Source organism: Pipistrellus kuhlii, unplaced genomic scaffold (assembly GCF_014108245.1).
Source record: "Pipistrellus kuhlii isolate mPipKuh1 unplaced genomic scaffold, mPipKuh1.p scaffold_m20_p_1, whole genome shotgun sequence".
Classification (NCBI taxonomy): domain Eukaryota; kingdom Metazoa; phylum Chordata; class Mammalia; order Chiroptera; family Vespertilionidae; genus Pipistrellus; species Pipistrellus kuhlii.
In genome coordinates, this window is record NW_023425404.1 from 61,532,237 (window position 1) to 61,557,241 (window position 25,005).

General features: G+C 39.2%; 1 protein-coding gene and 1 non-coding gene across 7 annotated transcripts in view; both read right to left on the reverse strand.

Moving 5' to 3' along the window:
- Positions 1 to 140: 140 nt before the first annotated feature.
- CHD8 (chromodomain helicase DNA binding protein 8) overlaps positions 141 to 25,005 on the reverse strand; it is a 63,406-nt gene continuing 38,541 nt past the window's right edge. For 5 of the 6 annotated variants that reach the window (XM_036448228.2, XM_036448256.2, XM_036448246.2 and 2 more), the window contains exons 12-38: positions 23,814 to 23,935; positions 23,433 to 23,676; positions 23,119 to 23,295; positions 21,817 to 21,960; positions 21,308 to 21,563; positions 17,410 to 17,620; positions 16,966 to 17,161; positions 16,101 to 16,268; positions 15,638 to 15,817; positions 14,740 to 14,850; positions 14,201 to 14,397; positions 13,770 to 13,969; positions 13,509 to 13,689; positions 13,330 to 13,419; positions 11,295 to 11,398; positions 9,270 to 9,399; positions 8,125 to 8,200; positions 7,624 to 7,678; positions 7,238 to 7,445; positions 6,597 to 6,805; positions 5,785 to 6,504; positions 5,415 to 5,566; positions 4,833 to 5,135; positions 4,246 to 4,359; positions 3,878 to 4,057; positions 3,371 to 3,487; positions 141 to 1,133 (exon numbers count right to left, since the gene is read on the reverse strand). In XM_036448228.2, the coding sequence (XP_036304121.1) occupies positions 555 to 1,133; positions 3,371 to 3,487; positions 3,878 to 4,057; positions 4,246 to 4,359; positions 4,833 to 5,135; positions 5,415 to 5,566; positions 5,785 to 6,504; positions 6,597 to 6,805; positions 7,238 to 7,445; positions 7,624 to 7,678; positions 8,125 to 8,200; positions 9,270 to 9,399; positions 11,295 to 11,398; positions 13,330 to 13,419; positions 13,509 to 13,689; positions 13,770 to 13,969; positions 14,201 to 14,397; positions 14,740 to 14,850; positions 15,638 to 15,817; positions 16,101 to 16,268; positions 16,966 to 17,161; positions 17,410 to 17,620; positions 21,308 to 21,563; positions 21,817 to 21,960; positions 23,119 to 23,295; positions 23,433 to 23,676; positions 23,814 to 23,935 (5,424 nt within the window). In that variant the 3' untranslated portion in view covers positions 141 to 554. The remainder of the gene's footprint in view (positions 1,134 to 3,370; positions 3,488 to 3,877; positions 4,058 to 4,245; positions 4,360 to 4,832; positions 5,136 to 5,414; positions 5,567 to 5,784; positions 6,505 to 6,596; positions 6,806 to 7,237; positions 7,446 to 7,623; positions 7,679 to 8,124; positions 8,201 to 9,269; positions 9,400 to 11,294; positions 11,399 to 13,329; positions 13,420 to 13,508; positions 13,690 to 13,769; positions 13,970 to 14,200; positions 14,398 to 14,739; positions 14,851 to 15,637; positions 15,818 to 16,100; positions 16,269 to 16,965; positions 17,162 to 17,409; positions 17,621 to 21,307; positions 21,564 to 21,816; positions 21,961 to 23,118; positions 23,296 to 23,432; positions 23,677 to 23,813; positions 23,936 to 25,005) is intronic. The other variant, XM_036448193.2, reaches the window with a different exon arrangement.
- Positions 8,708 to 8,817, reverse strand: LOC118710408. The gene has a single exon (XR_004985404.1). It is a non-coding gene; the product is annotated as a small nucleolar RNA U6-53/MBII-28 (small nucleolar RNA).

Here is a 25,005-nt window from a genome sequence, read left to right on the forward strand (position 1 = left end):
CTGCCCTATGTAAGTTAACTTGGCATGAACAGTAATGGACTTTTGGAAAGTGGTGTTGAAATCACCCAGCACGAACAGCAATACTTAAAATTAATATTTATATAGGATTTGAGCAGATGTAGAACAAGGGAAGAGTGGGGAAGGATTAACTTAAATTTATTAATGCCAAGGGAAGGAAGGTAACAGTTCCTGACCCTCCCGCTGTATCCACAGTTCAGCCAGGAACAGGCTCTGCCAGAGGCTAGGGCCAGCGCTACATAGTCTGTGGTTAATGGAGGTTTCTAGGGAGGGGTGAGCACCTCAGCTGCTCTAGTCTCCTTTCCTTCCCCAGAAATGAGGAAGTGGTCGTGTATTATTTAAGGAGTTCCCCTGCCCACCCAATCCGCTCAAATTTGGAAGCAATTAGGTATAAGTTTTTTTTTCCTTTCACCTCCTTGAGTGGGAGTCTTGGGTTTCCCCACATCTCTCCTGCCCCTCCCACTTTTCCATAGTCCAAGGGCCAGAGTAAATGAAAATACAGCAGCCACCCAAGCAATGGGGACCAAGCTGAGGCTTCAGTCATCCGCATCTTCACTGGAGTCTGAGTTGGCTGGCATCATAGGATCATCAATGAGTGAGAAGTCCCTTTCTGAGCTATCATAGCCCTGAGATAAATCATCATCATCATCTTCATCCTCATCGTCCTCATTGTCCTCAGGTTGCAGCGATGGCAACCTCAAGGCAGTACCAGAGGTGGTAGAGGCTGGTGAAGAAGGATAACCAGTGGCTCTCAGGCCTGGATGGTGATGGTGATGATGGTGGGGATGGGGGTGGGGGTGGGGGTGGTGGTGGTGGTGATGAAGCATGGTGCTGGAGTCTACATGAGGGGATGATGTTGCACCACCCATCACAAACGGCATAAAAGGCAAAGATGCAGAAGCAGCACTGCTATGACCCAGAGATGACATGGACTGTAGACCACTACTGCTGTGCTGGAAGGTATTGTGCAGAGACAGGGAACCAGTGCCTCCACCCTGCATCAGGGCCATCATCTTAGAAAGGTCTGGTCGCATCCTACGGGCTCGCTTCTTACTGTTGTCTGGTGCAATAGGCGCTGGCAAAACCCGATTGAATACAGTTTCAGCATGGTGACTCTGCGAGGAAGAACAACCAAAAAAAGAGTAAAAAGAAGGGGAAAAAAATGAAACGAAAGTAAACACGAGTTCTAGGAGCAAATGCTGAAAGTAATTGGTTGAAGCATTCCGATGCTAAGATCAAGGATTTCATACTGATGTTCATGTTCAGAGTTTTGCTTTTCCCCCCAATGAGTACATTGTACTTTTTCTCTGGCCAACTACTACACAAATACTTACCTTTGTTAATGAGGTGTCTGAGTAAGACACCGAATCAATATTTGTATACTTTACTGATAGCAGTTTGTTCACATGATCTTACCATGTGAAGTGCCTCACAACTGTACTGATATTTACAATACTATCCTTCATTATCAGTTCAGAGTGGGTGAACCAAAGAGTTCAGGTTACACTTTTGGATATCTAGAACACCAAAAAGATTGTGGCAAGCTCCTCACCAAATGTAATACGTTTTTCACAATGATAAAAACTTATATATCTGCTGAATTTTAAATTGCTTCTTCTAAATGTTCTGAATATAAATTTTGGTTTAAGTTCACTGGTGCTGGAAATTATTACTTTTAATGCCTCTACTTTGCTAGACATATGTATAACACTGGGTAAACAGTCACTGAATTCATACAATGGGTATCTGTGTCTCTGGACATTGCCCAATCTAAGCCTACCATCTCACATGAAAATATACCTTTCTATCTAACAAACATTTCAAAACTCTATTTGCAAAGTTTTAAAATATTATAATAGCACTTAAATCTCCAATAATAAAGTATGTAGTGCTAGACACAGTGATCAATTCTATATAAGAATTCTGTACTAGTCCTGATTTTCTGTGATTTCCTATGATCCTTTCTTTCTTAAAGAGTTATAAATGGACTATAAAGAAGTAGCAAAAGTAGTTGAAGTAACACTTTTTAGAACTAAAGGAAGAAAGGTATATATATATATATATATATATATATATATATATATATATATTTTTTTTTTTTTTTTTTTACAGGCTGCTCTACAATGATCAAGACAGAGAAGTTACCTGCCTTTAGCCATCAGCCTCCCATATCAACTATTCTGCCTATTACCCACTTAGTCCCATGGAGGCTAAGAGGAAAAATGAAACATTATTTAATATGAAACAAAATATTTATATGAAACTATTTATATGCAACACTTTCACCAAAATAAAATAAGCCTCATAAATATATTATATGCAAAATAATGTTCTAAGAATTTGTTAAATACAAAAGATATTGTTCATTTAGAAATCAATTTTGTTAAGAGAAATCATGTAAAAAGATGTGAAACGATCAAATGAATAATGATTAAATAAGGTGAATATGCAAAAGTGCTAATCCATTATAAATGACTGCTTACCAAACCAAACCATGATTTTTATCTGTTTAAAAACTACAACTATTGCCTGGCCAGCATGGTTCAGTGGTTATCAACCTACAAACTGGGAGGTCATAGTTCAATTCCCAGTCAGGCTTGGGATATGGAAGGCAGCCTATTGATGATTCTCTCTCATCAATGATGTTTCTGTCCCTCTCCCCCTCGCCCCTTCTCCCTTCCTCCTTGAAATCAATAAAAATATATTTAAGAAAGACCAAAACAACTATTACCCAAAGTAAGAAAAACACAGCCAAGAGAAACTTCTGCAGTTTTATGTTAGTGGAAAGGATATGGGTACTTAATCCAGAAGGTCTGTAACCATGATAAAACACTGAAAATAATAATAACCTACTGACCAATATTGTTATGACAAAACTATAAAAACATGACTTTCTGTTCTTTTTCTATTACTGGCATATTATTAGTGATTCTCAACCCAAACTCCATGACTGTTTTCCTTAGTAGGCCCCAAATCACGTCTAAAATATATAGAATCATAAAACTTTAAAAAATTATGTGGTCCAAACCTCTCTCTTTTCAGGCATGCTGTGTAAAAAGAAAAGGTTAAAGGATTTGCTGAAAAACCTTAGTCAGTAGAAGAGTAGGATAGGCTTTGAATGCTCAACACATCTTACTAATTCTTGTATTTTAATAAGTTTAAAGTGCTAAAATTAAGTTTTTAGAATTTTATGCTTTTCTAGAGATAACGATGCCACCAGGACTATAAAAATACCAATAACATTACTCTGGCTTCCTTTTCTCTGACACATTGGAAAAAAGATAAATAGCATTAATTTTCTCCAGTCACATCTAATGTGGGAACAGAGTGGTAATGCTTCAGTCTCACTTACCTTTTTTCCATTCCTAGAGTTGGAGGTCTGTACTGGTTCCATTCCCAAACAGTTCAATTCTGCCTTGTTATTTTTTTTACATCTCTGCCACTTCTGTTTTCTGCGATCCTCCATATACTGCAATAAAAAAAGCATCAGTTATCCTAGAGGAGTAAAAATCTCTCTAGAGTAATGACTAAGATATTAGTGTCTAGTTTGACAATAAGTGCTTATTGCATGGATAAACAGAAAATTAGTCCTACTGGAAAACTGCAATTAAGTAGATCTCTCCAGAAATTTTAGGTGGTTATATAATAATTTGAAAGCAAATATTTGCCTAGCAATTAAACAGGTGCTTTAACATTATTTTATTTTGATCCTTACAACTCTGTAAGGTAGGTAGGTAGGTACTATACCTATTTTTAAGATGCAGAAACAATGACATAATATGGCATGCTTCCTCTGTCTCACACAGCGTAAAAATCAAGGGAATGATTTTAAATCTTGCTGGATGAAACTGCCACTCACCGCTAGAAATCGGGGATCGACAGCGAACTCTGGATGACCCTGTAACCACATCTCCAGTTCAGCCCGGCGAGGGGCATCCTCACCCACCAGCAAAGTACCATCCACCTTATTGATGACAGGGATCCGAGTCTCCAGGTCCACATCAAGGTGATTAGGCTCTTCCATGCACTCCACCTCCAGCTGCAAACCCAGAATCCACCCCCATGAGCACAAAACTCTTCTGTGGGGCAGGAAGGGAGGGGGAGCAGAGCCAGTGGTAGCCATAAAACAACTCTAACATCTGCTAGTCCCTCAATCCCAAGTGCCTTCACCATTATTGAGAATAAAAAGCTCTTACCAACTTGTTAAATACTTTCTCTACCACTCACCTCAACTAGCTTCTTTCTGTTCCCCTTCTTCTTATGAAATAGAGGATGTCCATCTCCCATTACTCCATTAGCCATCAACTTGTGCTTCTGGAATGTTAGCTTCAATCCTTCCTCCTAATAAGACAACCCACCAACCCAAGATTTCATATGGTACATGTTTTTAAAATAAGGATTAAGCTTTGGGGGACTTGGGGTAGAGTCATCTTCTGACTCAGTGACAGTGAAAAGGCCACTACACCCAAGGGTAGAAATTAGAAATATAACAAAATGTATATGCCTTTTCTTGATTTCAGAGAGGAAGGAGGAGAGAGGGATAGAAATATCAATGATGCGAGAGAATCACTGATCAGCTGCCTCCTGCACACACCCTACTGGGGATTCAGCTTGCAATCCTGAGCATGTCCCCTGACCAGGAGTCGAATTGGAGATGTGTTGGTTCATGGATCAATGCTCAACCACTGGGCAACACCAGCTGGGCTAGCCCAAATTTCCCCCCTCTTTATATTTTTAAAGTTAGCTAACCAAATGAGTTTAGTGAAAGGAGTTAGTAAGAACTGTAACCTCCTTCCCCATTTCCCAATACCTACATCTTTGATCTGAACTGTAAACTCCTTCTCATCCATGCCTCGGCGAAGTTTGGTGAACTGAGCTGCTGCTGTGGTGACTGCGGAAACGTCCTCCTCTACCATGGAAGCTGCACTGCTACTTCGTGGTGTGGGGACTGGAGAGTCACCATATTCTCCTGGAGTCAATGAAGGACTGTCTAACAAGTGGTTGCCTGACCCCAAAATTCCTCCTGTTACCATTTCCTGACTTCTGCGGCTAGAAGGCCACTTCCCTGAGAGTACAGCCTGGCAGACGAGGTCAATACGGTTTATCAGGACACGATCCTGAGTAGGGAAAAAGAAGTCAACACTGGTTTTAGGGCCTGAATATTAGCTATGAAATCTTGTGATAATCACAATGCATCATTATCAAGATGGGTATAATCAAAAGGCAGAAAGGAGGGAGGTAATAGTATCAGTATCCTAAGTCAACTGAGAGGAATTTTATAAAAAATAATATGTAGCACTAAACACAATCAAAGAAAATCAGAACCATCTGTTCCTTGTTTCTTGTGTGTTACATTATATTTCTAGACTCTACGTGTCCAGGAATGAGGCTATTACCTTGGGCCACTCAGAGGCTCTTTGTCTTTCTTGCAGCAGCAGCAGCTCAGGGGTCATTTGTTCTCCATCATCATTTGGGAATCCATCTTGGGACATAGTGAGGGACAGGAGACTTTCTTCATCATAGAGCTTTGAGTGGGACCTGTCAGCAGCTAGAGATCATACAGAATGTGTGAGCAAAGATGAAAGAAGGTTATGTAGGAATGGTATTATATAGGTTTTTAAATAAAGACTTGGAGAATAACAGATCTCTTTGGATATTCTATCAAATCAAAATCTGGATCTCTTTCAGAGGATGCATTTAGAAAAGAAAGGGAAGAGCAGAGGTGGGGGTAACAGGGAAGGTCAACAGCCTGTCACATGCACTCACTTAGCTTCTCTTCCTTCTCGTCCTCACTCTCATCAGTGCTGGAGCTGGAGCTGGACGAGGATGAGGAAGAAGAGGATGATGGTGACAGCTTGCTCAAGTCCAACTCAGAATCTGAGTCATCCTCATCTTCCAGTTTGACTGGTAGGACACTCCGGGAAGCCAGAGAAGTGGTATCAGAGGAGGGGACTCGCATCTCATAGACTTGAGGGGTTGGTCGGCTCCGGGCTACCATGTCATGCTCTAGCTTTAAAGTTAGACTGTCCAGACTGGGGGCCTGGGCAGATGTCTCCTCAGGTGGTTTTTCAACAGGAGCATCTGGGCGCAGGGGCAATGGCGAGGCAGTGTGCGAGGTATACTGCTGGTGTAGCAGTGGAGTAGAGCAGCGTGACAGAGATGGAGCTGATGCTCCTGCTTGATGGTTCTGCATATAATTCATTCGGGCAGCCAGAAAAGAGAAGTCCGGGTCCTGCATGATGTTGCAATCTGTTTGGCTTACTCCATGACGGGCTGCCCCTCGTAGAAGCTCCCCATCATGTCGAACAGGCTCCCACCATTTGGGCAATTCAGGACCTGGAGGCTGACATAATGCCAGCCGGTCTTCTAAAAGGGGGTGGCATAAAACTTGTTCCCGTAAGCGCCGAAGCAATTCGATACGGTAGAGAGTTCGTGAGGCCCTCTCCTCAGTGATGGGCTCAATAAACAGATTAGGGTCTGGAGGCTCTGCAAGAGATAAATGTGGAAGGAGAAATGAGCCACGGTTGATTGTCACCATCCATCCCGACACTCATCCAAAAATCTCTCATTCTGCTTACCATCTCCAGCTGCTGGGGGAAGACGGCACACTTGGCGGCACATGGCCACAAAGCCATGGAAATACTTGGTAAGGCTTTCGTCTGTTTTTTTGTCCAGTCGAGCAAAAGTGCGGAAGCGATCCCAATGGAATTGCATGGTGTCAGGGTCATACTCCACACCAAAGGTAGACACTACTCGATAAAAATCAGTTTGCTCACGCCTTGTCCATCTACAAAGGGAAGAGGAATCAGACAACAGTGATCAGAAGAATATAGGGAAAGTGGTTATTTCTAAGTGTGGCTTAGAGAATCTGAATATACAAGGGTTTAAATTAGGGGGAAAATAAAGGCCCAGAAGACAGCAGAAGAGGTAGTTAAGAGGTACTCTGTAACATGTAGGAATTTAATAATTTGTGAAGAATTATTATTTATGGGAAACATGACATGAGCAAATAATGAGAATGTCTATACAGAAGATCTTCCTGGGAGTTATAATTATGCAGGAAGTGAAGTTTATGTCAAAGAAATATAACAATTAAGGGCTAAAAAGATGGTTATTCTTTAGAGAATTTCAAATAAATTCTTCCTAAGATGCTTTTCAATACAGGGCCTACAGTAAAGACAAGCTTATAGTGTAGCCCGAATTCCCAGCCATATTTTACCGTTGTTGTTTTTCCCGCCGTGCAATTTCTTTTAGCTTGAAGGCTGCCTCACAACGTCGCCGTCTCCGGTCCCCACGTTCTGCAGCTTCTATCTTCATCTGCTCTCTCTTGTAGCTACGCTGATAGGCTGTGACTAGGCGCCGAAGCCTAGCTGTCAGGGCAGAGCCTGGAGGCCAGAATAGATGGCCTGGCTGTTGAGTTACCTGGGCTGTGGAAACCAAAGTAGAATGAAAAAGAAGTATAGGAAAGACAGTACAGATAATACCGGTAATTCAACCCACCCAAAGGCAAAGCTCTTAAAAAATCCCAGGATAGGATAGAATCAGTTGATAATTCCCCAAACTCACCATCCCACACAAATTGTACTAGGTGACCTAGACATTTACCTTCTTCTCCATCAATTACTGAGATCTCCTCATCCATCATCATCAAAGGATCACCCTAGAGAAGGAGATCCACCCCACAGGATGGAGGGAAGAGGGAAAGGGGAAGAAGTTGATACTCTGAAATCACTTTCTCAAGTGTGTCCATCTATAGTACCAAGGGATCAAGAATATTTTCTAATGAAAGGAACCCTCACAAAAATTGGAACTAAGTGAATAAGAAAGAAGAACCTGAAAAGTCCAGTTCTTATTAATGGCTTGAAGATAAAAGGACTCAGGAACTTATTAAAAATAATATTTTCCAATGTCCAGTTTAGGTCTTCCACAAAGTCATCCCTGATCTCCCCCAGAAGCGTTATAATCCTTTCTATAATACTTTATATTCTTAAACGGTAATTACTTTTCATTTTGTATTATAAATTAGTCATACTTCAGAATTCAAGGAATGGGAGAATACTTTACTATTTAGTAAGAGAGAAAATAGACTTAAATGACAATTCTCACCTCATCATCTTGGTCCTTTGGGGGACCCTGGAGTGGTTTATATTCAGGATCTTCACAATCCTTATCAAAGTCAACCCTGAAATTACAGAGGCATGAGAAAATATTAGCCTCTTTTTTCACTAAGAGGACCCTAGGATGAAGGCCAAACATACAATCCAGCATGGAATAGTCTTTTTTTTTCATGCTGGGAGGAAAGGCAGGCCAAGTGCTAAGCTCTGAGCAAGTTAGGCACAGCATTCAAAAGAATAAAAAACGGAGAAATTGACAAAGTGCACTCTAAATTGCTTTAATTTAAAATGAAACACCAACAAGCACACTTGTTGTCTCTTGATAGCCCTGTTTATTGTTTAACCCATTACCCACCTCCTTCTCAACTATATATTTTTATTTCATTCAAATGACCCATGCTTGTTTATTTTTACAACTTTGCTCTACTGAGCAGAAGAGTGACATAATAAATAAATAATTTATTATTGCAATGAATAAATGGCCCAATTTCCTCAGAGTTTTTCACTAAGCAACCAGAGGTTACGATCATCAAAGAGAAACCTCTCAATCATGAACTAAGCCAACTCTCTCACATGCCTCTCAGGTCTCCACATGAGAAGTTTTGTTTAACTCACTGGCACCCAAGTAGGGCAACACTGCCCCCACCTGGTGGCTCAGTATTAGCATGGCAACTCATCATCGAGGCATGTATCCAGGCAGAGTAATGCCTTTATGTCAACCCACCACTAGGAGATGATAAATCAGAGCTAAAATTTCCTAAGGCTCTATCACATAAGTGGTATGGAAGAGCTACATAGCTATTATCTTTTAAGAAGCCCAGTTATCCTTTCAGCAACTGTGGTTATACAGAAAAGTATTGCAAAGAAAATGGAACAGAACATCAAATAAGCCAATTGGGAGTAACATTAATTTCCACCCTTAGTTGTATCTTATGGCAATGCATTGTTTTAAGCCAGTTTATGGAGTCTTTTCTGCTGGTCTCAATTTTTGTTAAGATTTTATCATTCATAAGTATAAGCACCATTAAGAATCCCAATGTGTTCAGTCAAGGCTGAAGTTATCTCTTAGCACAAGTTATCTAATAGCCTTTATAGGATTGCCAAAGAACTTTAAGAGAATTAAATACCAATGCTTACCCTTCTACTATGTCAGAGAAATTATCCAACACTCGGTGTTCTGCTGCAATAGCTTTGTCATCTGGTCGACCAGCCTTTTCCAAGAAACATAAAGCTGGGTCTGCCCTCATAGTATTATACTTTTCATAGCCTAGAAGAAAAAGGGCCATAAATTGAAGAAAATCATGGATTCATTTTATTTTTATGCTTATTTTATAAACTTATTTTTATATTATATGGGCTCCTTTGTTCACAATGCAAAATATAGTTTAAATGTTAACTTGGACAACTGTTGGGTTACACTATATAATACAAGCCTAATATGCTAAGTGTCCAGTCAACCAATCAAAGCATAGCATGCTAACGTCACTCAACCGCTCGCTATGACATGCACTGACCACCAGGGGGCAGACAACCAGTCAACCATTCGCTATAATGTGCACTGATCACCAAGAGGCAGATGCTCCAACCAGTAGGTTAGCTCGCTGCTGGGGACTGAGTGAGATGGGATGGACACGCCCTGGAACTCTCCTTTGGTCCCTCCCTGGCTAGCCAACCTCCCAGGTTCCCCAACCTTGATTGTGCACCAGTAGAGTCCCTTAGACTAGCCTACACCCTCTCGCAATCTGGGAGGCCTGGGAGGATGTCAGAGAACTGATTTCAGCCCGATCCCACAGGCCAGGCCAAGGGACCCCACTGGTGCATGAATTCATGCACTGGGCCTCCTGTGTTACTATCGACATATTCAATATTTCTATAGCAATTTAGAGTTATAAAGAGCTTTAATACTAGTTACTGAAATAGGAATTTAATCAATTTTTATACATGTAAGTTAATTGGTTACAATTATTAGAGAACAGATGGAAGACTCCCTACATAAGGATTTAACTATCCATCTGGTCTTTCTTGCACATCTATTTTAGGCACAGCCATTTAATTGGTAGTCTTCCTGTTATTTTTACTACATAGATGGGGAAACTAAAAAAGTAAAAAAATTAGGGAAAAGTCACACATTTTCAAATGAAGGATTAAAAACTTGTATCTGCAAACAGACTGAACTTTTCATGAATGGTAAATGAATGAGTGAACACACTTTAGGATGTTTATACTCTTCTAAGTAAGCCTAAGAGGAAAAATGCTCACACTTTTTCTTATCCCATTAAACTTCTCAAAAACATGTGGAACAGTGCATTACTTTTATAAAATAAAAGTAAACAGAGAAGTTTTTGTGTTGTTTTTTAATAATTATTAAAAATGGATTTTTAGAGGGAAAGGGAGAGAGATAGAGAAGAGAAACATTGTTCAGCTGCCTTCTGCATGCCTCTTGCATGTGGGGACTAATCCCACAACCGGGGCACGTGCCCCGACAGGGAATCAAACCAACTATCTTTGGGTGCACGGGGAGATGCCCAACCAACTAGGCAGGAAAATAAAAAAAAAAGAAATAATATTCCAATTCACCAAGTCAGTGGGCTGGAATTTAGCACTCAATGCTTTTAATGCCTGGGATTTGTCATTAGGTAAAAATGAAGAGTAAGTATTTTCTCTCACCCCCACCCCCATTTTTATTTCACTCAAACACTATTGTTTACTATAGAAAGTATTCTATTTCTATAACATCCTATTTTAATAAAGGTTCAGGTGACTGAACATTTAGAAAAATGGGATGTTATAGAACACTTTCAGCAAGCCACAATGAAATCATACAAATTAAGTACATTTAACGATAGTGAGCATACATTACCTTCCCTGATTTGTGGAACCTTAACTTAGACGCCACAACACACAGACTGGTAACAATTATTAGAGAACAGATGGAAGACTCCCTGCATTGGGATTTAACTATCCATCTGGTCTTTCTTGAACATCTATTTATAGAGACAGCTGCTCAGCTCTGAATATTTAAGAACTAGTTTCCCATTCAAACATAAGTTTACTGAAAATCAATCACAGAAGTTAATTATTAGTCATGAGCATTTTGCTAAATGTCTATCCGTGGATATAAATCTACAACAGGAAAGGAACAGACTAAAAGAAGGTACCTACCATGCTTAAACACACCAATTAGCAGGGACTTGTCAGCCTCACTGTCCCACCATGTTGTTGGAACCTCCAGCTGATCCACTACTGGGAACCATATGTCAATCTCACTAAAGGTATAAGAGGACAACACCAAAAATCAACAGAAAACTGAAAAATAAAATGCTACAATTCTATCCAAGAACATGGACAACTAAAAGTATACTTGGGAATGAAGGTAAAGAACGATTACAAATATTACCTAGATGTTGGTAAAATTAAAGTGTGTATTAAAATTTGTAATGATAATCCTAACTTGTGAAGGAGGGAATCTATTAATATAACCACAGATAGGAAAAGGTGCGGGAGAACTAGAAAAAAAGACGGCAGGATTAAATAGAAAAGAAAAAAAAAAAATGTAAAAGTTGAACTCTTATCAAGAGGATATTTAATTTACCATTTATCATAATGTGAATCTTGGATTTTTATAGTAAACATTTTCCTTTGGGGGAAAAAAGGTATAAGAGAGCACAGTCAGTAAAGCAATGCAGGAAATTAAAATAATCCTTGGAGAGAGTACTACAAGTATCTTCTTTTATCCATTAATTTAAATGCTCATGCAGCTGTATACTTCTTTCTGCAGCAATCAGATACAGAACTAAAGACCTACTAGATAGATTTGAATTATCTGGTATAAATATAATATAAAATGAATAAATGAAACAATCTTTTCTTCAATAAGGCATGGCAAGTATCGGGTCTAGTAATAATTAATGTCGTTTTAAACGTTCATTTAAAATCTTGCTTGGCGTTGACTTGTATTGACATAACCTTCAAACACGTGGTATCTACAGAACGTGTGAAGTGCAATTAACAAGTTTTGCTTGAAAAAGTTTGTGTTTGGTTTGGTTTTTGTTGCAAAACTAGGGCTAAGAAGATGGCGGATGAAGAGCATATTCGGCACTGCATGCTTTACGAGTTCCAATTAGGAAGAAAAGCAAGTGAGGCTGCAAAAAACATCTTGTAGTGCTCTTGGTCAAGATGCAGTTAGCGCCAGAAAATGCCAGCGTTGGTTTGAGAAATTTCGCGAGGGAAATTTTTCGTTAGATGACAAGAGTGGTCGAGGCCGTGTGTCCAATTTTGATCAAGAAGCTCTTCAAGCTATTTTGGTGCAAAATCCTCAAATTACCCAACAAGAGCTTGCAACAACTTTAAATTGTTCACAAAAAACAATTTCCAATCAATTGCGTGCACTTGGCAAAGTCCAAAAGTTTGGAAAATGGGTTCCTCATGATTTGACCGACAACAACCGTAATCAAAGAGTCACAATTTGCAGTTCGCTCCTCTCTCGTCAAAACCATTTGCCGTTTTTAGAGCAAATTGTTACCAGAGATGAAAAATGGGTGCTGTATGTTAATTTGAAAAGGCGGCCTCAATGGTTGGACAAAAATGAGGCTCCGCAGCCCACGCCAAAACCTGACTTGCATGCGAAAAAAGTGATGATGTGTGTTTGGTGGAATTTTAAAGGAATTCTTCATTATGAACTTTTACCATCTAACCAAACCATTACAAGTGCAATGTATAGTGCCCAATTGGAAAGGTTAGCCCAAGCTTTAAGAGAAAAAGAACCCGCACTGATTAATCGGAAGGGCGTAATTCTTCACCACGATAACGCACGACCGCATACTGCAAGAATCACTGCTGAAAAACTGCGCCAGTTGGAATGGGAAGTTCTCCCTCAACCTGCATATTCTCCTGATATTGTCCCTTCCAATTACCATTTGTTTCGTTCTTTGCAAAACTTTCTTCTTGGAAAAAAATTTAATAATGAAGAATGCCTCAAAAATGCATTGACTGAATTTTTTGCATCAAAATCACAAGAATTTTACAACAGAGGGATTAAAATGCTTCCTGAGCGTTGGGCACAAGTAGTAGAAAAGAACGGCAACTATATTGTTGATTAAATTTTGTGGTATTGTTTAAATAAATTCGATTTAAAAAAGAGTTAGAAAACGACATTAATTATTACTAGACCTAATAGAAAACTGCAGAAGAACTTTACCTGGCAATGGCACCCCCTAACACCTTCTCTGCCTGGTCTCCAATCACCTCCTGCCTCAGATAGTACAGCATTCGTACCCGTAATAGCACCCTACAAAGGAGAGAGAAAGAGCTGGCTCAGTAATAGTGTAGAAAGTTTGCGTGGAAAACACTTTAGTCTTGGTCAAATTCCATCCTTACTTGTTACACTGATGTTTCAAGTGTTTCTTATAACTTTCATCTTGGAACAGAGTATCAGGGTTGTATTTCCGGATCCAATCTGCCTTATGGATATCAAAAGTGCTTTGTGACTTTACTTTTTTCCCCTTGCGACCACGAGGCACAGGGATAGATAGACCTGGAGAAGGGGAAACATTGAAGACTTGGATTGAGACAACTCCTTGGACCTGAAAAGGATTAGATAACCTAAAGAAAGATGAAAAGTAAAGAGTTGGAAATTACCAGAATGATTCTGCAATTCTTTTGTCTTGCCATTTTCAGCAGGGCTAATCAAGTCCCAAATGAAACCTTTGATATTTTCATCCCCACGATAGTGTAGAAGACAGTACACAAGGATAGCCCGGCAAATTGTCTCCACATCTCGCTCAGTCATACGTCGCTTAAAGCGTCCATGAGATAAGATATCTCGCCACCGACCCCAACTAGAAGAACAAAAAGAAAATTATATTAATATATTCCTGGTGACTCTTAATTCAATAATATTCCCCAGTCCCTAGAATCGCATATCCCAAAAAGGTGGGAAACAAAAAGACCTTGGGAAAACGTGGTAACAGAATAAATTAAGTTTTTCCTATTGTCCTGTTTGAAATCTCCAACTTGGGTGCCTAACAAGATGGAGATGCACAGCCTCTGATGGCAAGGTGGGTTCTTACCCATACACCAATAGGTGCTTTTCCACCCGAAAGCAGTCAGTGCGTCCATAGGTATGGTGACGGTCATGCCGGCGAGAGCGTGGCCGCTCATCATCTTCACTTTCCAAATCAGAGAATTCTACCAGGTCATCATCCTTCAGAGTGCTGAAGTGGCGGGTCTGTTTTCGTACTCTAGGTGTGTCAATCACCAAGTTATTCTATGCAAAGGATAGAAAGAGAAGTAACTCTTCATGATATGATCATGGGAAAGACATTAAGACAATTATGGGTTGAAATGGTCTTGGATGTAACGTTTGTAGATAGTCAAAGAGATGTTTTTTAGGAATGCTAAATAATCTGCAGGAATTCAGGAAATAAATGAAGTGGTAAATATTTAAGCATTTCTGGGGCCTACTATGTAAAAAGTTTTTCAATAGCTTTTGTATATAATACACTATTATAAACCAAGGTGAGCATCTAAGAAACTGAGCAGCTATAAAGATTCCTGAGAGTACTATGCCTTCTGTAATATTTCCTCCCTAAAGGAAAAGGCAGATCACCTTGCTATTGAGTAGATCCATGTCCAAGTCAGCCTTTTTGGCCCACTTTTGCCAAAAGTTGGGGTCATCCAAAGAAATATCTGTTCGATTTTCAGAAGCAACAAAGCTTGCCTGGTGAGGAACAAAGGAACAGAGTAAAGTTGACTATACTACTTTTCTGAGAAATGGGAGACCAGTAATTGCTTTAAAAATATATATATTTAGCTTTTCCTAAAAAGCAGCCTGAGGTGACTTCTAAAAATGGTTAACTATTCACTTGTCCCCCAAAACCCCCACAAAACCATGCAAACTAAGAGGTTTGAATCTTCATATTCATTTTAAGAACACTAGTGAAACTGCCCAGGCCATCAAGAGTACACATATCCTAAAAGCCACCAAGTATCTGAAGGATACCATTTTACAGAAGCAATATGTGTCCCTTCATTGTTACAAATACTGGAGTTGGTTGGTAGGTGTGTCCAGGCCAAACAGTGGGGTGGAACACAGGGTCAGTGACCAAAAAAAAATTTTGCTGCACATGCTTAAAAATGCAGAGACTAATGCTGAACTTAGGGGTTTAGATGTAGATTTTCTGGTCACTGAGCACCTCCAGGAGAACAAAACTCCCAAGGTGCAGCAGAGAACTTGGAGAGCTCAGGGGCGGATTAACCCACAGGAGCTCTCCCTGCCACACTGGGTGGTCCACACTGAAAAAGAGTAGCTGGTCCTACACCAGAAGAGGAAGCTGCACAGAAGAAAAAGATATTCCAGAAGACACAGAAGAAACAAAAACTTTCGCCTGGGAGCAAAATCAGCATAAAATAAATGCTAATAAAAGTTAAAAATATGTAGTCCCCTCCCCCTAGAGATTCTTGTGTCTGTCTCTGCTTATCTAGCCTCTGGCACAGACAGAACATACCTTGGCGAAGGTAGAACCCTTTCCTTCAGACTCAATGGTGATGGTTGTGGTTCGTCTTAACAAGATCTGGTCAATGTCCTCTTCACAAAACTTGGAGCCCTCATCATCTTCCTCCATTATGGCTGCATATGCTCCTTTTCGTAAGAGGTCTTCAATTTCCTTCTTGGAGAATTGCTGGATCTACAAAATCCAATAGAAGATTACCTAATGACATTGTAATATTTTAAGAATTATACAGATTGCATGTTTGATTCCTGGTAGAGGGCATACAGGAGGCAGCCAATGTTTTGCTCTCACATCAATTTTTCTCCCTCCCTTCTTCTCTCTCTAAAATTTTAAAAAATTAAAAAAGAAATAAAAATTGAGAATCCAAATAAGGTAGTCAGATTCCAATGCAAAAATAGTTTTTTGTCTCTATCTCTATGACTGGACACAAACATTATCAGTAGACCAAAGAACTCACTCCAGTAATGTTGCCATCCCGACCACTCATGGACTGCAGCACAGCCTTATCTAATCCCAACTTGAGGCTAGCTTTATCAAACATTTCTCTCTCGTAAGAATTCCGAGTGATGAGCCGGTACACCTTCACAGCTTTGCTCTGCCCAATTCGATGACACCGTGCTTGAGCCTGGATATAAAAAATGGAAGAAAAGGACAAAGATTACTTAAAATGGGAGGCGGGGATGCTGACTAAAAATACCAATTCACATCTATAAGGCAGCAATGAGATCAACTCAAAATCAAAAGTATATTTCTAGATGAAATTATTGCCCCATCATGTAAACAAGGGGTCAGCAAACTATGGTTTGTATGAACACCCTGTTTCTATAATAAAGTTTTAATGGAATATAACTCTACCCACCATTTACATATTATCTATGTCTGCTTTTGTGTTATAAGAGTAGAAGCTATGTGTTCTGGCCCGGCCAGTGTGGCTCAGCTGTTGAGTGTCCACCCAGGAACCAAGAGTTCACTGGTTCGATTCCTGGTCAGGGCACATGCATGGGTTGTGGGCTCAATCCCCAGCAGGGGGTGTGTAGAAGGCAGCCAAGCGATGATATCTCTCTCTCATTGATGTTTCTCTCTCTCTATCTCTCCCTCTTTCTAAAAATCAATAAAAACATATTTAAACAAAAAGTAACTAAAGCCTAACATTTACTATCGGGTCCTTGCAAGAAAGAGTTTGCTGACCTCTGATCTAGACTGCCACCCTTACTAAGTAAACAATTCCATATTCTCCGAAGTACAAGTTTCTAAGATCTTGATCTCGCTGAAAAAACCTCTCAGGTTGGGCAGTTAGTCCCTAAAACAATGATTTCTTTTACCTGCAGGTCATTTTGTGGATTCCAGTCTGAATCAAAGATGATGCAGGTATCAGCAGCTGTGAGATTAATACCAAGTCCACCAGCCCGGGTGCATAGCAAGAAGACAAAGCGGTCTGAATCAGGCTTGCTGAAGCGGTCAATAGCAGCCTGTCGAAGGTTCCCTCTAACTCGACCATCAATACGCTCATATAAGTACCTGTTTAACAGTCACAGGGGGAAAAAATTAACTGAATATGAAGAAAAAAAGAGATAAAAAAAAGCAGAGTAGGATCAATACCAGTACCTCCATGTCTCTAGTTGACCAAAAGCTGAACAGAAAGTTGAGAATCAGAGTCTTAAATATTTCTCTTATCCCAGTCCTGATCAAATTAAACTCAGGTCCTACAACTTTTTTGCAGCTTTATGATACAATAAACATCAAGCAAGGGATGATTCTTTGCTCACCTCCTCTGGATTAGATAATCCTCTAGGATATCTAGGCAGCGTACCATCTGGGAGAAGATCAGAACCTTATGGCCACCAGCTTTAAGTTTTGGAAGTAATTTGTCAATAAGAACCAATTTGCCAGCTGAACGAACCATGGCCTGCAAGTGGAAGTCATGAGGTATAATATGGCAAGCTTCTCGAAATTCTGTAAGGATTTTTTCTTCTGCACCTGTCAAAAGAAAAATCAATCTTAATGGCAAGGTCCAGAAACACATACTAAGGGGATATTTTATTTAACTGAGATAACGAGGAAAGAGTAATCTGACTTGATATCAACATATCACAGAGACAGAATTTCAGCACTCCCGAAATTCTAAGCATCTTCAATTGTATTAAAATATTCCAAGTAAGGCTTAAAATTATTAATTGGGTAAAAAAATACGTAAATGTGTGGACAAAGACATATAAAACACTATTACCATCCTACTTGTACCGAAAACAAAAACAAAATGAAGTAGCAATAATGACATTAACCAGAGAACAGAATGACTTGACTATTCATGAAATTCAAAACAGCAAATCCTAATTAATTTTAGAGGTTATGTAGGATAAAACAGGTAGAAAAAATAGATAGATATTTCACATAATGGGAATGGGATGGAGGAGGTTAATGGGGGAAAAACAGGGTACATCTGTAATACTGTTAACAATAAAGATTTAGGCGGCAAAATCTCAGACATGCCAAAAGAACTTCTTCACTGATACTGCCCTTAGGGCAATGGAAGCTAGAGAGAAAATAAACAAATGGGACTACATCAAAATAAAAAGCTTTTTTACAGCAAAAGAAACTATCAACAAAACAAGAAAGCCCACTGTATGGGAGAACATATTTGCAAATGTTACCACTGATAAAGGTTTAATCTCCAACATCTACAAACAGCTTATACAACTAAATAAAAGGAAGATGAATGATCCAATTAAAAAATGGGCAATGGATCTAAATAGAATATTTTCAAAAGAAGACAGAAGGAAGGCCAAAAGGCACATGAAAACATGCTCAAAGTCACTAACTGTTCGAGAGATGCAAATCAAAACAACAATGTGGTACCATCTCACACCTGTCAGAACAGCCAACATCAACAAATCAACAAACGACAAGTGTTGGCGAGGTTGCGGAGAAAAAGGAACCCTCGTGCACTGCTGGTGGGAATGCAGGCTGGTGTAACCACTGTGGAGAACAGTGTGGAGTTTACTCAAAAAGCTGAAAATGGAACTCCCATTTGACCCAGTAATCCCACTCCTAGGAATATATCCCAAGAAACTAAAAACACCAATCAGAAAGGATATATGCACCCCTATGTTCATAGCAGCACAATCTACAATAGTTAGAATCTGGAAACAGCCTAGGTGCCCATCAGCAGATGATTGGATCCAAAAACAATGGTACATCTACACAATGGAATACTATGCTGCCATAAAAAAGAAGAAATTCTCATCATTTGCAGCAACCTGGATAGAACTAGAGAACATTATGCTGAGTGAAATAAGCCAGTCAATAAAAGAGAAATAGCACATGGCCTCACTCATTTATGGACATTAAAAAACATTATAAACTGACAAACCAAAAGATAGATATAAAGACAGTAAAGCAACAAGCAGACTGTAAAATTACACCGGGGAGAGTAGGGAGATCTGGGGGAGATAAGAGATCAACCGAAGGACTTGTATACATGCATATAAGTACAACTAATGGACACAAAACTCTGGGGAAGGAGGGTATGTGTGTGTGGGGCAATGTTAAAATATGTACACAGATAATAATTTAATAAATAAAAATTAAAAAAATACTGTAATTAATACATAATACTATAAAAAAATAAAAAATAATAAAAAGCTTTTTTACAGCAAAAGAAACTATCAACAAAACAAGAAAGCCCACTGTATGGGAGAACATATTTGCAAATGTTATCACTGATAAAGGTATAATCTCCAACATCTATAGATAGCTTATACAACTAAATAAAAGGAAAATGAATGATCCAATTATAAATGGGCAATGGACCTAAAAAGAATATTTTCAAAAGAAGACAGAAGGCAGGCCAAAAGGCACATGAAAACATGATCAAAGTCACTAATTATCCGAGAGATGCAAATCAAAACAACAATGAGGTATCATCTCACACCTGTCAGAATGGCCAACATCAACAAATCAACAAACGACAAGTGTTGGCGAGGTTGCAGAGAAAAAGGAACCCTCGTGCACTGCTGGTGGGAATGCAGACTGGTGCAACCACTGTGGAGAACAGTGTGGAGTTTCCTCAAAAAGCTGAAAATGGAACTCCCATTTGACCCAGTAATCCCACTCCTAGGAATATATCCCAAGATACTAGAAACACCAATCAGAAAGGATATATGCACCCCTATGTTAATAGCAGCACAATCTACAATAGCTAGAATCTGGAAACAGCCTAGGTGCCCGTCAGCAGGTGATTGGATCAGAAAACTATGGTACATCTACACAATGGAATACTATGCTGCCATAAAAAAGAAGGAATTCTCATCATTTGCAGCAATCTGGATAGAATTGGAGAACATCATGCTGAGTGAAATAAGCCAGTCAATGAAAGAGAAATACCACGTGACCTCAACATTTATGGATAATAAAAAACATCATAAACTGATGAACCAAAAGATAGATATAGAGACAGTAAAGCAACAAGCAGACTGTCAAATTACAGCGGGGAGGGTAGGGAGATCTGAGGGAGATAAGAGATCAACCAAAGGACTTGTATACATGCATAAGTACAACCAATGGACACAAAACTTTGGGTAGGGAGGGTTTGTATGAGAGGGAGGGGGGGCAATGTTAAAATATGTACACAGATAATAATTTAATAAAAAACAAACAAACAAAAAACAAAGATTTTTTAAAAAGGTATCTCATATAAGGATTGTTTCAAAAGCAAAACTCCCTCCTGTCCACTCCCAAATTGGGCCGAATCAGTCAATGCACCAATTATTCCTAGGAAATATAATTTAGAAAGTAAAACACATAATATAGAAATGGATGGTACTGCCAAGCTGGTGGTGTGACTCAGTTGTTAAGCGTCAACTCATCAAGAGGACGCCAATTCAGTTCCCTGTCCAGGCACATGCGTGGGTTGTGGGCTGGATCCCCAGTAAGAGGCATACAGGAGGCAGCCAATTGATGTTCTCTCTCATCAATATTTCTACCTCTCTTTTCCTTCCTCTCTCTCTAAAAACAATAATAAAAAAAAAAGCACAATAAAAATATTTTTTAAAAAGTGAAATCCAGACTGTTAGGCTTTAAAACCCACACTCTCGTGTTAGTTTTTTTAAATATGTTTATTGATTTCAGAGAGGAAGATAGAGGGAGAGATAGAAACATCAATGATGAGAGAGAATCACTGCCCGGCCACCTCTGGCATGCCCCCGACTGGGGATCGGCCCGCAACCCAGACATATGCCCTTAATCGAAATCGAACCTGGGACCCTTCAGTACACAGGCAGACACTCTATCCACTGAGCCAAACCAGTCAGGGATAAAACCTACACTCTTAACTACTATGCTAAACTCAGTTTTGTCTTGCTCCCCATTTTAAAGGATGTATCCGTCTTTCTTAAAAAAAGAAACAGAGCCGAAAGCGGTTTGGCTCAGTGGTAGAGCGTCGGTCTGCGGACAGAAAGGTCCCAGGTTCGATTCCGGTCAAGGGCATGTACCTTGGTTACAGGCACATCCTCGGTGAGGGGTGTGCAAGAGGCAGCTGGTCGATGTTTCTCTCTCATCGACGTTTCTAGCTCTATCTCTCTCCCTTCCTTTCTAAAAAATCAATAAAATATAATTTTTTTTTAAAAAAAAGAAGAAATGGCAGGTATTTTCCAGAAATTTCCTCACCATTGATGAGATAGGGATGGTTGCAGCATTTGCGCAACTCCATCATTGTGTTGAGTAGATTAGGCATGTTAGTGTGACCTGCCCCTTTGGAAAGAAAGGAGAAATTTTTCTCCAAAATAGCCCGGTAGTATTTCTTCTGGATGTTGGTCAGCTCTACTTCAATAATAGTTTCCTGTTTGGGTGCCAGGTTTTTTTCAACATCCTCCTTCAGTCTTCTCAACATCATTGGCTTGAGAATGGCCTGTAGCTTTTGAACCTGAGAGAGAGAGAAATGAAACCAATAACATGAGGACAAACATTATCAGAGTATGTGGAAACATTAAGAAGTACAATGAGAGCTTTCTAGTATCTGAAAAATGTAGATTTTGAACAATGCCACACATGATTTAAGCACAAGTTTATAAGAAATTCAGAACTACCCTTGATGCCTATGGCAATAGATGCCTGTTTTGTACAAACTTCACCTTTTTTGTCTGAGGTTAGCACCTCATCAGATACAGTCATCCTACCTGTTCCTCTGTCTTGAGATCCCCAAAATCTTTGAGGAATTCTGATTCTGAGGGGAACTGTGATGGTTCCAAGAAATGAAGCAAACTAAACAGCTCCTCCACAGTATTTTGCAGTGGTGTTCCTGTGAGTAGTACTTTGTGTTCCTAGAAATGGAGAAAACAAAAGATTGAGAAGACTCAAAAATACAAAGGTCCTCTGGAATTTTCTCTTAAGCATATAACTTTAGTTTTATTTTATCTGTAAAATTAAGGAAATGGACCAGATTACTCTCTTAGCCTTCATTTCACTTGCTCTCTCTTTTGATAAAAATAAAACATTAAAGAAAACTTTTGATATTATTCAACATATTTGAATTAACTTAGTAAATATTATGTATATAAACAGAGAAATATTCAGAATGGCTTTTTTTGCAATTACATATGTTTCTCCATACTAAACTCCTATATACTAATATGTCCTCTTTTAGGGAAGGTGTGGGATTAAATATAGCCATTAGTTCTTTGAAGTTCCTCCTATGAAGGTTCACCCCTTGAATATGGACTTGCCTGTGACTTGCTGTCTCTGACAAAGAGAATGTAGAGGAGTAATATAATATTGACTTTACCTCATAGGCATTGGAGCTTCTGCCTTTGTTCTCCTGGAATACTGCCCTGATCCTACCATTTAAAGAAGCAAAGTCTGGCCAATTGGAGGATGACAGGCGATGTGGAAGATGACCCAGGCACCCCACCCAACAACCAGCACCAACTGCTGGCTGCAGCTGCATTACTGACTCCAGGTAAGTCCACCAAAAGAAAAGGCCTAGTTGAGCACAGCTCAACTTCTGAGCCAGAGAATCATGAACAGTATAGTTACCGCTTTAAGCCACTAAAAGTTTCAAGGTTTTTTGTTGTGCAGTATTAGGTAACTAATATAGTATCCCTCCTCTCCTCTGGTTGAGAACCACTAACCCATATTTGCCTTCTAATTCTAAAATTTCTCTGACTTTAAAGTTACTGTTCCCATAGACCCATGGTGGGCAAACTGTGGCTCACGAGCCACATGCGGCTCTTGGGACCCTTGAGTGTGGCTCTTCCACAAAATACCATGGCCTGTGCGAGTCTATTTTGAAGAAGTGGCATTAGAAGAAATTTAAGTTTAAAAAATTTGGCTCTCAAAAGAAATTTCAATCGTTGTACTATTGATATTTGGCTCTGTTGAGTTTGCCAACCAAAGCCACCACCCGATATCAAGATCCTATTCTTTTCTCTACTAAATTAATTCCAGGTGTGTCTACCCACAGGCCAGTGTGAGGAACTCACCAGGTCCATGTGCTTGAGACTATCAAGCAGTTTGCAATTACGGTTCTTTAGTCGATGGGCCTCATCAATGATAACACAGCGCCATTCAATCTCACGAAGCTCAGGACAATCTGACAATATCATCTCAAAAGTGGTGATAAGGGCATCAAACTTGTATGCACCTGGGATGAGGCGCCCCTAAGCATGAAGGCAGTAAAGTCAGAAAAGTACCTAAATAAGCAGGTCTTCTGAAGTATACATTTTCTTTTCTTTTATATATTCAGGCAGCCTTAATAGGCAATAAAACTGTAACATTCCCATGAAATACAACTCACCCGTGAATCTTTGCAATACATTTCATATTGCTGAATCATCTGCCGGCTGGCCAGACTGCCATGGTACACAATAGTGTTCATCTCTGTCCATGTATTGAATTCTCGCTCCCAGTTAGTAATTGTGGACAGTGGGGCAATGACCAGGAAGGGACCATGGATGCCTACATTATATACCTCCTGCAAGAAGGCAATGGACTGAATAGTTTTGCCCAATCCCATCTCATCAGCCAGGATGCAATTCTGCCTGCAGATTCATCATGGAAAATGAAAAGCATGTCATAAGATATCATCTTTTTTAAAGTATGTAAAAAACCTTTTTAAATAGAAAATAAAAATTACCCCGGACTAAGCCTCCATCTATAGGCCCACTCTTTTCTTTACCTGTTATACCAATTAAAGAGCAGCCAATTGACCCCTTCCAACTGATATTCCCGTAACTGGTTTCTGTTTTTATACTCATGTGACAGCTCCAACTTCTTCCAGGCACTTGCCTGCGGACGATTCTTAAAAATAGAAAATTTGAATAAATGGGGTGAAGACATTAACATAATTACACAAACTTGCTAGGTAGTTCTAGTGGTTGATGTTCATTAAAAAACACAATTCCTTGGATTAAAACATGTTAAATATATTCAAATTCATCAGTTCAAAATGACACTTTTTAAAAAAAGGGAAAATCCCACTGGTCATCTTTGGAGGATGCTAATGCTAGGAAACTACTTCATTATTTTGAAAAGGATAAAAGCATTTATCCTCCTTTTCTATACCATCTGAGTTCAAGATAACCAAAAAGTAAGAGAAACATATTTCTTTTTAGAGAAGATTCTGGCTAATAAAATGAAGAATGATTAAAGTATCATCATTTAAAAACCCTTAAAGAATGGATCTAGGCAATGATGCTAAATGGCTGACAGCACAAATGACAACCTAAAAGAACCATCTATGAAGTAGATTATAGTAGATCAAGCCTCTAGAACAGTGACTTCGAATGGAACCACCTACAAGGACAAATGATTTGTTATTAGCCACATGTAACTATTGATTATTTGAAATGTGCCAAGTGGCTACTACAGTGGAAGCAGAGCTCTAAAATGTACTATTGAACAGTGCTGCCTACATGCAATCATTATGTGAAATACAAGGGACAAAGTACATGATAAAAGATTCCAAGGGGAATTGGCAAACTTCAGACTATGGAAAATCCTTGAGAACAAATCACCTGGTTTCTTCCAGAGAAAATGGTAAAGGAGGAAAAGGAAATTAAGAGAGACGTATTAACTAATAATAATATATGGACCTTATTTATAATTGAACTCAAACAACTTAACAAAAATTAGAAGAGAAGCAGGGAAATATATATATATAGTGATTGGTTATTTGATGATATTTAGAAATGGTTAAATTTTTTTCAGGGATAATAATGATATTATTTATCTTTAGGTATAAACACTGAAATATTTACAAATCAAATATAAAACTCTGGGATTTGCTTTAAAGCAATCTGGGAAACAGGGGAGTGGGTAGAGATATAAATAAAACAAGATTGGCTATGTATTGTATAATTATTAAAGTT